Genomic DNA, 15,876 nt, shown 5'->3' on the forward strand with positions numbered 1-15,876 from the left:
AGAAATCCACCTGCCTCTGCCTCTCGAGTGCTGGGATTAAAGGCGTGTGCCACCACGCCCGGCTTGATTTTTTTAAAAGGGACACAAAGTTGGGCGGGTAGGGAGAGGTGGCAGATCTGGGAAGAGTTTGGAAAGGGGTAGAATATGATCAAAATACATTGTATTAACATTTCAAAGAATAAAAAACATTGCAAATAAAAGATTGAGACTTGGAGGGAAGCTGATTAAAACTCAGGACATAGGCAGCTCAGCATTTGATTCCAGCACTCAAGCCAATATCTGTGAGAAAGGCTAGAATGATCTATATAGTGAGACTCTCAAAAATGAACAAAAAACCAAATTCAGGAAGTAAACAACTCAGTAACTTCAGAGAGTTCCTTTTCCACTCACTTTTCATGAGTTGTTACTTTTGGTGATGCAGTTGTCTCTAAGTCAAGTCTGCTTTTGTAAACAATCCTAACAAAACTTCCTGTTTCACCAAGTTCAACTTTGGTGGTATCCTCATGTTAACCTGTTGCCATAGTAAGCAGACATTTGTTCATGACTCCTTAGACTAGTGTCACAAAGTACCATTTTTTTTTTTTTTTTGATTCTTCACTTGAGTCTGCTCATGTTTGATGGGGTGTGTCTTAGGGTTTTGTTGCTGTGAAGAGACACCATGACCAAGGCAACTCTTATAAAGGAAAACATTTAATTGGGGCTGGCTGACAGTTTCTGAGGTTCAGTCCACTATTATCATGGTGGGAAGCATGACAGCGTCCAGGCAGACATGGGGATGGAGGAGCTGAGAGTTCTACATCTTGATCTGAAGGCAGCCAGGATGAAAATTGTCTTCTTCCAGCAGCCAAGAGGAGGCTTTGATTCCACCCTGGGCGGAGCTTAGGCGTAGGAGGCCTCAAAGCCCACTTACACAGTGACACACTTCCTCTAACAAGGCCACACCTATCTATTCCAATAAGGCTACACCTCCTGATAATGCTACTTCCTATGGTCAACTATTGAAACACAAGAATCTATAGGGGCCAAACTTTACCAAACCACTACAGGATGCTCACCTTTTATTAGTTTGTTTGTTGATTTTTTTTTTTTTTTCTTTTGAGAGAGAGTGTCACCCTGTAGCTCAGGCTGGCCTGAAACTCAGTATGTAGCCTAAGGTAATCCTCCTGCCTCAAGCTCTCCATTGCTATAATTACAGACAGGCATGTGCTACCATTCGGAGTTTGACATCTCTATCTTCACACTGTGCCTATCTCTCTTGCTACTTTAACCATTGGGTCAGATTTTATTGGCTCTGCATGCTGACACGTAAAGCACTTGAGAAATCTTTTTGCTGGGATTATAATCCAAAGAGAACTTAACCTAGAATTGCCAAGACCCTCTCCTCTCTTCAAGGCTCAAGACACCAGCTGCTGTGACCAGAAACCCCAAACTATGAAAAGAAGAAGAAAAAAAATAGCAACACCTAAATTCCTAGGTCTCTCTGTATCTAGTCCAAGGGAGGACGTGAGAATTCGTCCCCTTTCTTCATCTGCTTCTCTCCTCTGTCTGTCCCCGTCTTATATCTGTGACCTTACACACTCACCACACACACACCAGATGCTGGTGAGCAAAGTTGCTTCCCCCCATTCTTAGACCACCGAATAAAGCCTTGCTTTCTCGCTAGCATTGCCTCTAGGGTAGACAGTTGTTTTGTGTAGGATGAACCTGGGGACCTGAGTTCAGTAACACCAGCTTCAGCTGACATCTGGGCTACACAGACAGTATTGAATCAGAATCAGCATCTGGCTGTCCGTCAAGAGGGAGACGAATGTAAAATTGTTAAAGTGTGAAGCCTGGGAGATGGGAAGATTCTTTGATGGAATTGAAAGCCAGGGCAAACAAAGCTGAGGAGACGGAGGTGAGGGGAAGCAACTGGGCTGGGAGACTGACTGGGTGGGTTATATGATTGTGAACAATAGACTGTGGTTTAAATCTTTGTCTCCTCCCAAACTCGTGTAGAGACCATGGAGGAACACTGCTTGTTCTCTGTGACTCACCCAGCTTTCTCTTCTATACAACCCAGGACCATCTGCCCAAGGCTGGGGCCACCCACAGCGGGCTGAGCCTTCCCGCATGGAGCATGAATCAAGAAGATGACTCCCACGCTGGCTTGCAGACCAATCTGATGGTGGCATACTCACAATTGAGGTTCCACTTCCCAGGTGACTGTAGCTTTCACGAAGCTGATAAAAATTAACCAGAACAATGAGGGAGGCCTTCCATGTCACGCGAGGTCACTCCAAAGGCGGGTCTTCATTTAACCAGGTCCAGCCACTTACCTTCATTTCTTGAAAGGTCTGGTCTATGGTTATTTAACACTTGGCTGACCAGCATAAAGAAGCCGGCAGTATTGCCTGGAATTCGGGAGCTTCAGTTTTCTCCACTTCTGAGTTAACAACTGTAGAGAGTACAGATCGTCAGAGGAATAGGGTCAGTTCCCCTATTTCGTGCCAAAGTCGATAGCTGAACCTTCCCCACATAGTAGGTATATAATCTCAGTCAGACCAGAAAAGTCTTTGAACAACTGTTTTGAAGCAGGTCAGCCAGTGTTGAGATTACAGGCATGGCTAGCTCTTTGGAAGCCTGTAGTCTGTTCCCCAGGACTGTGGAAGTGTCATGAGGGCACACACACTGAGAAGACTTCTGAGCTGCCAAATCACTCTCAAGAATCAGAGTCCCCAGCCCCCAGCCTAGCAGGAGCCCCACAGCCCTGCCATCAGGGGCTGAAATTTGATCTTGCTGACTTGAGAATCCCAAGGAAAAAGTGTGGAGTGAATTCCAAATCAGAGCTAGAGTAGTCGGGGAAGCATTCCGGTGTGTCCTCGTCTCCCAAGAAGTCTGCCGCTGAGTAGAGGTTGAGGTAAATTAATTTTGGAATCATCAAACCAGGAACAACTTAATTTGCCTTTTCTAGAGCTGGCGCTGGAATGCAGGGTACCCATTGTGCAAACCACACTATTACTGAGCTACACCTCCAGCCCTACACCTGGACTTTTATGACATCCCCTGTGGCAACCTTTATCTCCATAGGCAGGACCATCTGCATCCCCATCAGCTAACCTAAAGAAGCAAATGAAGGCAAGTCACTGACCTCACTATGTGAGGAAAGTGGCTCCACAAGGGAAGGCAGTTCTTCTGGGGCCAAGGGAGTTTCCAGGAGGCAGGCAGCACTGTATACCGATGACCAGAGGGTCTCATCCCAGAGCTCCCTGGGAAAAAGTGCCACGCGGCAGCTCTGGAAGCTGCTCCCCACACATGGTGAAGGGTCATGTGTCTCTGTCAGAGAGGATGATCTCTAGCCATTCCTTCAAAAACTATATATATTCACGTATCTGTCAGAGAGGCTGATCTGTAGCCATTCCTTCAAAAACTATATATATTCACATATGTATGTATGTCTGTATAATTTTATGATAGCTTGGTGTCTGGTTATGTAGGAGTCAATTGGATTAAAGTTTTACTTAGGTAGGTTGAGTCCTGCCTTGTTAAAAAAAAAAAAAAAAACCACCCACCCTTTATCTGGAAAACAAACATTTGCCAAAACTGCCCGAAGGGAAAGCTGTCACAGAGGACTAAGGTCATGCTGAACCTCCTCTTACAGTTCGCTAAGAGAAAAGTTCTTTTACAGACCAAGACTACTGTTATTTGCAATGCCTGTATGCCTTTTTATTGCTACCTGCCTGATACATATTATTGAAATTATAATGTATTCTTATATAAAACATTTGTCTCTGCAATTTATGTTGCTGTAAACACGCCTAACTAAACTCCCTTAATGATTAAGGGACTCAGAGACCACTCTGAGATGGTCCCCTAAGCAGGCAGTGTTGCCTCCTGACCTATAAACGGTAAGAAATTTGGGCTGGCCTGAACCCTTTCAGAGCCTCTGCTTGCTTCCCTGACCACCAATGAAATGTTTCTCCTTCCTCTCCATGTGCATGGCTGACTTCTTGCTGGGTGGAATTTTTCTTTAACAACCAGAAGGGGTGTGATTGATGGTAGCCTCTGCCCATCCTTGGAGAGAATGCTGTATACTTAATTTGCAGCAGATTTTCTGTGTTTGTCACTGCAGCCTAGACTGGCGATTTGTATTATGAGGAGTTCCATGCAGTTTGTTCTCCAGAGCTGAAGTGGTGTCATGGAGGAACAAACATTGATATGACTTATGAATTTTTAGTTTTTGCACAAACGACGTTATTTTCTTGCGTGTGTTTTCAGAACCACCTATCTGCTTGGTGACGAGTCCCAGCAGGTATTGGGGGCTGTCTGTCAAGCATGTGCACACTTCTCCGAACGTTTAACAGAGCTCAGCTACACCTGAGCACCCAATGCAGTCCTAAAAAGGGCATCTGGTGATTCTTTGCAGAGCCGTCAGTCCCTGCAGCCCCAGAAACTCCAGGAAGTCCCTCAATGGCAATAGTTTGCCTTCCAGTGTGGCAGGCGCAGCCACTGGTTCTGTTTCTACTTTTGCCTCATAAAAGTGGTAAATCTTAGGTATGGGGAAGCTGCAGTCCGGTTTTTCCAGCCTCAGACACACCAGTAAAGGAATAAACCATTACCCCTCGAGCGTCCACGTTCTCTTCCCGGCTGAAACAGTCTGATTGACGGGCTCTTTCTCCGAGGCCCCGCCTCATCAGTCAATCAGTCCACGCCCATCCACAGGGCCAGGCCCTCTCGCAAAGCGCAGGCGCAATCCGTACTAGCCGGCCTCCGCCGCAGTCCTTGGCGCCAGAGACACCGCAGCATCCCAACGCTAGAGTCTTCTCTGCTCGCTCAGGTTCGTCCCTTGTCCTCTGCCTCTTCTGGCGCCATGGCGAAGCCGTTGACGGACAGTGAGAGGCAGAAGCAGATCAGCGTGCGTGGCATCGCGGGGCTGGGCGACGTGGCCGAGGTGCGGAAGAGCTTCAACAGACACCTGCATTTCACGCTGGTCAAGGACCGCAATGTGGCCACGCCCCGCGACTACTTCTTCGCTCTGGCACACACAGTTCGCGACCACCTAGTGGGCCGCTGGATCCGCACGCAGCAGCATTACTACGAGCGGGACCCCAAGGTGAGCAGCCCGCCCTCCCTGGGAGGGAGACCGAGCCCAGGGCAGGGCGGGCCCCGCCCCCCCAGTATCGCCCACGGGCCTGATCCCTGTTGCACCACGGTCACCTGCGACCAATGAAGAGACAGTAGAGTTATGCATCTTCCTTCGAAGGACCGGTGCATACCCTCGCTTTCGGGTTTCGTTTTAATTGAGACCCATCCCCCTGCTCCCCGGCCCGCAGTCCCCAGTCCCTAAGTATGGCTTTGAGTGGCCCTAGTCTTCCACCGCAGTCAGTCCCCCACCGGTACGTTGTCTGGAATCTGGCAGTATGGAGCCAGGCCTCTGCCCACGGCGGAGTTGCGCATCCCAGAGAAGTGCTCTAGGGGTCTGCTCTTGCCGGCGGATTTTCCGGCTGTTTCCCAGCTGTACACTTCCGAGATGGCTTCAGAGTTCATGCTTTCTCTACTCCCCACTCCCCTCCCCCTTTTGTTTTTCTGCAGCCCCGAGAGAAGACGGGGGACTGGAACTAGATCCGGTAGTTTTATGAGTTGGAAAGGGGTGAGATCAGTAATCTGCAGGGAATTGTCCCGCCCCGTGCTCCCCACCCCACCCCCTACTCCGAGACTGATGAGAAGAAAATCATTTGTAATGCCTGCCTGAAACAGGAGAGGTCCGAAACTCAAAGATGGAATCCTCGTGGGGAAGGCTGCCTTTGAGGTTTCCACTTTGACAAAACTTGTTTGCAAGTTGCTTTAGAAGTTGTAGCTTTTTTCTGTTTTACAAACCTTTATTCTTAGTAGGAAAACAAAATACACTGAACGGAGTCTTTGACAGTTCTCACCACCCCAACCCCCAAAACTTCTCAGCCCTGTCTGCTGGACTGTTAACTCTGTGCAATTAAGCTGGCTTCAAACCCACGGAAACCCACCTGCCTCTGCCTCCAGAGTGCTGGGATTAAGGCATGTGCCAGCTCCACCAGGTCCCCCAGTCCTCCTTATTCTGTCCCGTTTATGTTTCCAGGTAATTGCTGTTCCTAAATACACAGGTATGCATATTTGTATGCTGCACAATTTTGTGGCTTTTATTTCATCCGAAACCATTTGTGGCTTCACTCATAAACAGGGCTCTAGGTCAGTAATACATACTGGTGCTTTTCAGCTTATGCAGGTATCATATTTTTACACATACCCCTGTTGCAAGAATTTCTTCTTTCTTTTCTCTCTTTCTCTCTTTCTTTCTCTCTTTCCTTTCTCTCTCTCTCTCTCTCTCTCTCTCTCTCTCTCTCTCTCTCTCTCTCTTTCTGCATTTGGTATGGAGAATTCTGCCTATCTTGTATTAAGACAGAGTGAAAACTAGCAAGGAAAAAACTCTTGCCTGTCTGGGGCCAGTTAGTGATGATCTGATTTGCAGTAGAAATCTGGGCACCCAGCCGGGCGGTGGTGGAGCATACCTTTAATCCCAGCACTCGGGAGGCAGAGACAGGCAGATTTCTGAGTTCAAGGCCAGCCTGGTCTACAGAGTGAGTTCCAGACAGCCAGGGCTATACAGAGGAACCCTGTCTTGAAAAACAAACAAACAAACAAACAAAAAAAACAAAAAGAAAAAAAAAAAAGAAATCTGGGCACCCAACAGCTGTCTTAGTGACAGAGCTTTTTAGAGTAATTTTTTTATAGGGCATTAAAGTATATTTGATAATTGCTAAGAGTAAAAATTAATTGCTTTCCAAACTCATTCTGGGGCTTTTTCCCTTCCTGAAATAAAGATGCTGAGGACAGGCTGTTAGAATGCTAGTTGGGCTTCTTCATAGTTAGTATGCAAGGCAGCTTCTAAAGAAGTGGCCCCAAATGGCTAAAACAGGTTATTGCAACAAGGGCTTGGGATCACTGCCAGGGAAACTGGCCAGGGGCAGCGGCTCCCCCAGAATGCCTTGTTAGTAGAGGAGCTGTGTTGCTCAGATTCACTGGTGTTGTCCAAACAGTGGATGACAAGGGATCCAGCTTTGCCTGCAGTTCAAGGTCATTTCTCAGGAGTTGGAGGACACTGTAGGACTCCTGTTGTGGTGAGTCCAGAGAATAAGGAAATGACTCTCTGGGCAGCAATCTACCCAACAGGTATGATGGTGTGTTCCTGTAGGCTCAGCTACCCCAGAGTTTGAGGCACCCTTGGCACAATCCCGTCTCATTCAGGAGACAGGAGAGGTATGATACAGCGGCAGAGCCCAGCTTTGGGTGTTTGATATCCTGGTTTTCAGTGTTTGTCTGAGTAACTGATGCTGACAATCAGCCAGTTCACCTCTCTGCATCATGTGAGGAATGTACTTCCAACAAACCACGTCCGAGCCATCCCAGGCTCTGGCAGTGAGTGCCTGGGGGATGTGAGCCTACATGGCTCAGGCTGGAAGCAGGATGGCCTGTTTGATACAGCAGTGCTTTTATTAGTTCTTCTTTTACAGATATGCAACTTCACACGCATGCTGAGGGGAAGATTAGAAAACATTGATGAGCTAGCAGGGCCGTGTTAACTGTAGTTTCACAGATTACATTGGAAGCGTGGCTCAGTTTGTTTTCTGCATCCTTTCTCTGCCCTGGCAAAAACATTTGGGGCTTTTTTCTAACTTATTTCTTATTATATGTAAAACTTGTGTGTGTTGTGTGTGTGTGTGTGTACACGTATGCATGAGGCAGGTGCATATCCTACCAAAATCCGTGTTCAGGCCAGAGGAGAACTTTGAGAATTCAGTTCTTTGCTTCTGGCATGTGGCCCTGGGTACACTAATGGCTTGGGTTGATGGCTGTAGCTTCAGCTGCTGAGTCACCTTGGCAGCTCTTAGTTTTTTTGTTTTTGTTTTTGTTTTTGTTTTTTTTTTGTTTTGTTTTTTGGTTTTTTTGAGACAGGGTTTCTCTATATAACCCTGGCTGTCCTGGAACTCACTTAGTAGACCAGGCTGGCCTGAACTCAGACATCCACCTGCCTCTGCCTCCCGAGTGCTGGGATTAAAGGCGTGCGCCACCACACCTGGCAAGCTCTTAGTTTTTAAAGCCTTCCATGTGTTCAGTCTTAGGAGTGCACAGCCCCTCAGACTTTCTCAGACCCTCCTGTGTGGCTGCTGAATTTTCTTTTACTTAGTGGCGTTTTGCTTTTGTTCTTTCTTAATTGTGTTGTTTGTTGTTTGTACTGGTGTTTTGCCTCCATTTACTTCTGTACAGCAGTTTCAAGCCTGGTGTCCACAGAGGCCATGAAAGGGTGATGGACTCTCCTGGGACCTGAGCTACAGACAGACAGTTGTGACCTGCCACGTGCGTGCTTGGGATTGAACCCAGGTCCTCTGGAAGAGCGGCCAGTGCTTTAACCACTGATTCATGGCTCCAGCCCTAGCTAGCATTGTGGTTGTTAGAAACAGTAATTACACTCATAGTATAGATTCTCATAGTTTCTTACGAGGTCTACAAGTTCATCCTGAAACAGCAGAGCCTTGGAGAGCACACTCAGTTTAGGGACCAGAAGTCCTGCGCAGCAAAGGACCTAAGTCTAACCTCCCCCCCCACCCCCCGCTTTTTTTTTGTTTTTTTTTGGTTTTTTTTTTGTTTGTTTGTTTGTTTTGTTTTGTTTTTTGTTTTTTTGAGAGGTCTAACCCCTTTTACAATTTTTGCTTTACTTAGTGGTACCGGAGATCAGACCTAAGGTCTGAAGCATTCTGGGTTTACCTGTCACTGAGCAGTGTGAACACTTTCAGCCCTAAACTCCTTTCCATCCTGATTTTTCCCATTTTCCCACTTTGTGATATGCTACTGTGTGTTTAGATTGACACCCACTCACCCCACCCCCATTTAGTTGGGATCTCTTCATGTAGCCCGGGATGGTCTTGAGTGCTACCCACACCAACTAGCTGGGTATAGTTTTTAGCCTTCCTTAGCCTCATGTTTTTTCATCTTTAAAACAAAGAGAGTTGAGCTATAGAGTCTATTTTTGAAGCTTATGTCATTCTAACATGGTCAGGTTTTATGTTTGCTTGTAAAATGTCCCCATTTAATGTTGACATTCCCTTTATGCAGAAATGCTGGGAGCCAGAAGAGTCCAAGGCCATCTTTGGTTACATAGCAAGTTTGAGAACAGCATGAACCATACAAGAGACCCTGTCTCAAAATCCAATATCTCACTAGGTGTGGTGGCACATGTTTTTGAGGCATAGGCGGGTTTGTTTCTGAGTTCAAGGCCTGGTCTTCATAGTGAGTTCTAGGCTATCCAGGGCTATACAGTAAAACCCTGTCTTGGAGGAAGAGGGAGACAGGGAAGAGAAAAAAAGAGGAGGAGAAAGAGGAAGAGGAGAAAGAGAACGAGGAGGAGGAGACCAAAAATAAGAAGGAGGAGGAGGAGATAAAGGAGGAGGAGGAAAAGAAGGGGGAGGAGGAGGAGGAGAAGGAGAAGGAGAAGGAGAAGGAGAGGGAGAGGAAGAGGAAGAGGAAGAGGAAGAGGAAGAGGAGGAGAAAACCAAAAATAAAAAGGAGGAGGAGAAAGAGGAGGAGGAGGAAGAGGAGAAGGAGAAGGAGAAGGAGAAGGAGAAGAAGAAGACCAAAAATCAAACTCTATCCAGAAAGATTTGAGCAAGATGTAACATGAGAGTCACAAGCTAAAATAAGCATAGCCAAGACATGGGTAGAAAAAGACTTAGGATCTACAGCAAGCAAGGAGAGTATGGAAGTTATTTCCAAAGCAGTGTCCTCTCAGAACAGAGCAGGCATTGAAAAGTTAGTCACAAGGCCTGTGATATACTGGGACTGACTTCCTCCTAAGCATGCTCACTTAAGCAGTGGACTTCTGAGTATACTCATTTCAAGGTCAGGGATCACACATTTCAAATATTAAAGTGTGAGACCTTGTCTCAAAAAAGAAAAAGATTAAAGGGCAGGCGGATTTCTGAGTTCGAGGCCAGCCTGGTCTACAGAGTGAGTTCTAGGACAGCCAGGGCTACACAGAGAAACCCTGTCTCAAAAAAACAAAAAAGAAAACCAAAAAGAAAGGAAGGAAGGAAGGAAGGAAGGAAGGAAGGAAGGAAGGAAGGAAGGAAGGAAAGAAAGAAAGAAAGAAAGAAAGAAAGAAAGAAAGAAAGAAAGAAAGAAAGAAAGAAAGAAAAAGAAAAACTAGTTGTGTAACCTGTGGACAGCTGACCTTGTATGAGGCTTCATGGTATCGGTAGATTGAGGAAAAACAGCTCTTCTAAGAAGATAAACACAGTGAATTTGCATGGTCTTGCAGCATGTCTGGACCAGCTGCTGAGAAGTTAATCCAGCAACCTGGGTAGTCTGTGAGCACTGTATCTGGGGCTTTGTTAGAATTTATAAACAGCGGGAGCTAATGCTAAAATCTTCTTGACATTACTAGTCTTCTGATACGTTTCTACTTGTGTGTATGAAGGTCATCTTTCTCTCTAGCAGCAGGCTTCCCCGACAGCAGATAACGCAGGTCTTTGGTCTCAGACTGGTGGTAGGCTCAGTGTTGACCAGAAGAAGATGCCTGTCAGTGAGCACGCACCTTTGGCCTCTACTCTTACAGGCTATGAAGGTTAATTTTATGTGTAAACTTGGCTGGGACACAGTGCCCAGACATTAACATTGTCCTGATTTACAGGAAGATGGGTTTGGGGGTCAGATGAACACTTCAATCCATAGATTTGATTCTACATTTTATTTGTTTTAAGGCACACCTCCCCATGTAGCTCAGTTGGCTTTGAACTTGTGATCTTCCCACCTTTGCCTCCTGGCTGGGATTATAGGCATAGACCACTGCATTTAGCTTTAACTTAATTAAACATGTAATTGCTACTGTCTTGGTCAAAGTTGTATTGCTGTAAAGAGGCACCATGACCACAGTAACTCTTATAAAAGAAAGTATTTCATTGGGGCCGGCTTACATACAGTTCAGAGGTTTAGTGCACTGTCATCGTGGCAGGAAGCATGGCAGCGTGCAGGCAGACATGGTGCTGGTGAATTAGCTTGACAGTTCTACATCCGGATCAGCAGGCTGTAAGACAGGAGACACAGGACCTGGCTTGAGCATTTGAAACCCCAAAGCCCACTGGCATTGATATATCTTCCCCTCCCCCACACAGGGCCACACCTCCTAACAGTGCCTCTCCCTGGTAACCAAGCATTCAAATATATGAGTCTATGGGAACCATTCCTATTCAAACTACCATAGACCTCATTCGGGTAAATCTTGAGTTCTTGACTGCTACAGAAAAGAATTTCAGAATGATGGCAAGCCAGGAAGTTTATTAAGATTAAAAAAAAAGAGGGAGAAGGATTCAGTTCTGCTGTTGGAATGCTTGCCTGGCACAAACAAAGGTCTGGTTTTGATCCAGGAATTAACATAAATAGGGTGTGGTGACAGACACTGACCCCAGAACTCCTGAGTGGATCAGGAGAATCGATTCAGGCCCATCTCATCTACCTAGCAAGGTCAAGGCCAGACTGAGTCTGAACTGTCCAGCCATTAATCACCTATGTGATTCCCCTGGCAGCCAGGCTCCGTTCCTGTGGCTTGCTTGCAGTTACCTCACGAACAGAACCAGATGTGGCTGGATAACAAAAGACACTACACTCCTTGCCATTTGCTTTATTTTGTTTTGCTTTTTGCTATTGTTTGAGGCAAAGGGTCCCACCTCCAGATCCTTCCATCTCTGCCTCTCTGCTAGGATTATAGGGTCTGTGCCACATGTCCCCAGCAGTGTTCATTTTGTATTTATTACCATTTAGAAAATGTATTTCTTACCATTTAGAAAAGTGAGAAAAATAAAAGAAGGGCTTAGGCACTCTAGCCATGAAGACCAAGTGTTTATATCTTAGTACATTCTACAAGGGTCTGAGAACCTTGTAGAATGAATTCTGCTGTCTGGTTGCTTATGGACTGGCCTTGCAGTTCTGCCAGCCTGGTCTATCCTGCAGAGTTTGATTTTGTACTTAGATCAGTACAAGTAACTTAAAGCAGTTACCCCCAGATCCTTCCATCCAGTGTGCACTGTTTGTTGGTTTTGTTTCTCTGGAGGTCTTCTAACACATAGGGCCTGCAGATGGCTGTAAGGACCATTTTACCTTATGTCTTTACTCAGATATTTTATTTTGTTTAGTTTGTTTGTTTTGGTTTTTCAAGACAGGGTTTCTCTGTATAGCTCTGGCTGTCCTGGAACTCACTTTGTAGACCAGGCTGGCCTCGAACTCAGAAACTCAGAAATCCGCCTGCCTCTGCCTCGCTGGGATTAAAGGCGTGCACCACCACGCCCAGCTTTTTTTTTTTTTTTTGGTTTTTGTTTTCTTAGATATTTTAAAATGATTTTTTTCCATTAAAAATAAAGGGGTTGGGGGATGTGCAGGGAGAGTACTCAGCAGTTAAGAACACGTGCTGCTTTTGCAAAGGACTTGAGTACATCCCAGTACTCACGTTGGATGGCTCCCAACTGTCTATAACTCCAGCTCTAGGGCAATCTGACATTTCTGGCCTCCACAGGCACTGATACCCCTGCATATAGCTACACACAGATCCACATACAAGCATATAATTTAAAATGGTAAAAGTAATTCTGAAATATATTGGGGGGTCCCAGAAAGACCCTGCTTCAAAGAGAAGGTGGAGAGTGATAATAGGTAGAGTCGGACACCTGATGCCTTCCTCTGGCCTCTAGATACCTACATGGATGTCATACAACACACACACACACACACACACACACACACACACACACACACACATTTCTTTTGGTGCCAGGTTTTGAACTCAGGATCTCGATCATAGCCAACAAACATTCTGCCTCTGAGCTACACCCCGTGCCCTTTCTATGACTTTCACAGCTTTATTGTCATGGTTATAGATTTAAAATTTGCATGCCGGGCGTGGTGGCGCACGCCTTTAATCCCAGCACTCGGGAGGCAGAGGCAGTCGGATTTCTGAGTTCGAGGCCAGCCTGGTCTACAAAGTGAGTTCCAGGACAGCCAGGGCTACACAGAGAAACCCTGTCAAAAAAAAAAAAAAAAAAAAAAAAAAAAAAAATTTGCAAGAGGCTGAGTATGAGGGCATAGCTTTAGTCTTAGCACTTGGGAGGCAGAGACAGACAGAGTTCTGAGAGTCAGTGCTGGCTTAATATACATAGTGAGATCCTGTCTCTAACCAAAGTAAGATGTGCATGACCCATACACAGACTTCTCCATAGTTCTTATCAAATAAGGTCGAGGGAGTTGTGTCAGGCAGGCCTCATAGCCTATGGCAGATGCCATGGTTTGTAAGGCTGATCTAAGAGTGACACCTCGTTCCCCCAGACACACACAAGAACTGAGCTGCTGCTGAGCTGCTGTAGTGTGGATACTGTGCTATGGTTAGAAGGTAAGGGCAGGTCCTGTCTGCCAGTTAGGAGGACCCTCCCCTGCCTAGTGTTTCCTCTCTCGCTAGACCTCACTTCACCCTGGGAAAATGTCTGGGCTCTGTTCATCTTATAGGAAGGAAGCTGGAGGGCAAAGACCCAGCACACTGGTGTGGCTCTCTGTATCTAAAGGGGTCAGGAGTTTTCCCAGGACCTGGCCTGTGGTATACTGTGCTCACGGGTCTGTCATTGTGTGCCTGTGTCATATTAGTGCCTTTTGACAGACAGCGGCTGTCTGTTGATGGGTGCTGTTCTGTGCCTTTAGTCGCTGAAAATTGAACAGAACCAGATAGACAAGGACTGTTGCCCCGTGGCCCTGGGAACAGATAGAGAGATCTCTGACCAGCTGCCTACAGTCTTGATTATCTTGATGAAAGCAGTTGCCCAAGTCTTTGTTTTGTGTCCAGAGTGTTGGAAAATTCTCCTTCCTTTTCCAGCAGGGTACCCAGCCATTTCTACAAATGCCATTTCTGCAAATGGAGACTCCTCATTAAGGATTTTGTTCAGAAGAGGGAAAAGGAGTTAGCTGAGGATGGTGACGTCTCAAAGGCCCAGTTGTGATTAGACCAGGTGTGGTGGTGATACCACATGTCTGTAATTTCATCACTGAGGTGAGGCAAGAGAATCACAAGTTCAGGGCCAGCCAGAGGTACCCAGCTAGATCCTGTATCAAAGGCTGAAAAAGAAAACAATGTAAAAACATTATGGCTCCACCTGCTGGCATTCAACTCCATTTCTGGAGAGTCCTTTACCTTGGAAGGTTCCTTTGAAAGGTCACTTGTTTTGTGTAGTATTGTGTTCAGATTTTACCTGCATAGCTAAAGAGCTTCATTAGTGTTTTTCTGTGATTTTTCTAGTAGGGGGTTGAAGAGTGTGGCTCATGGGTAGAGCACTTGCATACGTGAGCAAAGCGTTGGGGTTCCATCCTTAAACACTACAAAAGCAATCCCCCAACAAACACTGTCTGTAGTTAAATGGACACGTTCCAGAGAAGGGCCAACAGTGGTATGAGGGTTTAGGAATCCAGCTGCCATTTTCTGGCTGGGACAGGCAAGGTGAGTCTCTCACCCATGTCCCTGAGCAGGCAAGCCCAGAGCACCATGGTCCTGACGGGTAGGCAGGACTGTGAGGCTGAGTGTTAGCGAGTGACTCTCAAGCTGGGGCTTGGACAAGTGTCCCCACAGCTGCTTCCCAGGGTCGCCACATGCTAACTGATTGAGTTCTGCAAAGACCCTTTAAAGTGTATGATGTATGAGCCCCAGGCTGGCTCCTTGGCAACTCCAGGGTGACTGTATTGTGCTCAGAGGGTGAACTCCGCGTGCTGAGCACCCAGGTGGCCAAGGCTGGCCAGCCTGAACTGGGCCTCTGTTGGAACCATCAAGTCCGTCCATTTTCTTGGCTGGCTCCTCCAACAAGCTTCTTTTAGTTGCAGGATTTCACTCTGCCATCGTAAGGAAACGGAGAAAACAGTGTCAACACAGATGAAGAAATAAGAACATTCTTTAAAAGCAAGTTGCAGAAACCCTAAAGAAAGCATCTCCCAGTGCTTCTGGTTGCCCCTGGCCAGTGGCTTCTCTGCTTATGTGATCAACCTGCAGGGAAAATGGAATCAGAGGTTTCAGGTGTAGGCCCAGTATGGGTTGGGAGCCTGAGTGTATTCTCTTGAGATCCACAATACATTTCTTTTCACGGTGCTGGCTGGAAGGTACAAATTTTGGCAGAAAGGACAAACTGTAACACCTTAAAAAATATAGATTTTGGGCTGAACATGGTGATGCTTGCCTTTAATCCCAGCACTTGAGAAGCAGAGGAAGGAGGATCTCTGTGAGTTCAAGGTTGGTCTACTCTACAGAGAGAGTTCCAGGCTAGTCAGCCACACAGTGAGACCCATGTCTTTAAAAAAAAAATGCTGGGGAGATGGCTCAGTGAGTTCAGATTCCTGGAATTCCAGTAAAACCTGGGTCTGGTGGCATGCATCTGTAATATTAGTACTCCTGTATTGAGATGGGAGATGGAGACAGGAGAATCCCCTGGAAGCCCATAGGCATACTTGACTGACATATGCAGTGCAGCAGCAGAAACCAAAAGAGAGGCTGTCTCAAGGAGATGGGAAGTAAGAGCTGATTCCAAAAAGATGTCAGCTGACCTCCACATATCCATCATGGAACATACATGCCATCACACACACACACACACACACACACACACACACAGTTTTTAGGAAAAGCAAAATAGGACGTTGAATAAAGATCATACTCCTAATTGGTCAACTTTTTATAGACCCTCTTAGGAAAAACTCAGCAGTAGATAATTGGGGAGACACAGGCCTGTAGCTAGCACACCTCATTGTGCACTGTACCTGTGCTTTTTTTCTTTTCTTTTCTTTTTTTTTTTTTTT

General features: G+C 46.3%; 1 protein-coding gene across 1 annotated transcript in view; it reads left to right on the forward strand.

The window, feature by feature from the left end:
* The first annotated feature begins 4,732 nt into the window (after window positions 1–4,732).
* Window positions 4,733–15,876, forward strand: part of Pygb (glycogen phosphorylase B) — a 44,552-nt gene continuing 33,408 nt past the window's right edge. The window contains exon 1 of the mRNA XM_021177754.2: window positions 4,733–5,092. Within this exon, the coding sequence (XP_021033413.1) occupies window positions 4,850–5,092 (243 nt within the window). The 5' untranslated portion in view covers window positions 4,733–4,849. The remainder of the gene's footprint in view (window positions 5,093–15,876) is intronic.

This window comes from Mus caroli, chromosome 2 (assembly GCF_900094665.2).
Source record: "Mus caroli chromosome 2, CAROLI_EIJ_v1.1, whole genome shotgun sequence".
NCBI lineage: Eukaryota > Metazoa > Chordata > Mammalia > Rodentia > Muridae > Mus > Mus caroli.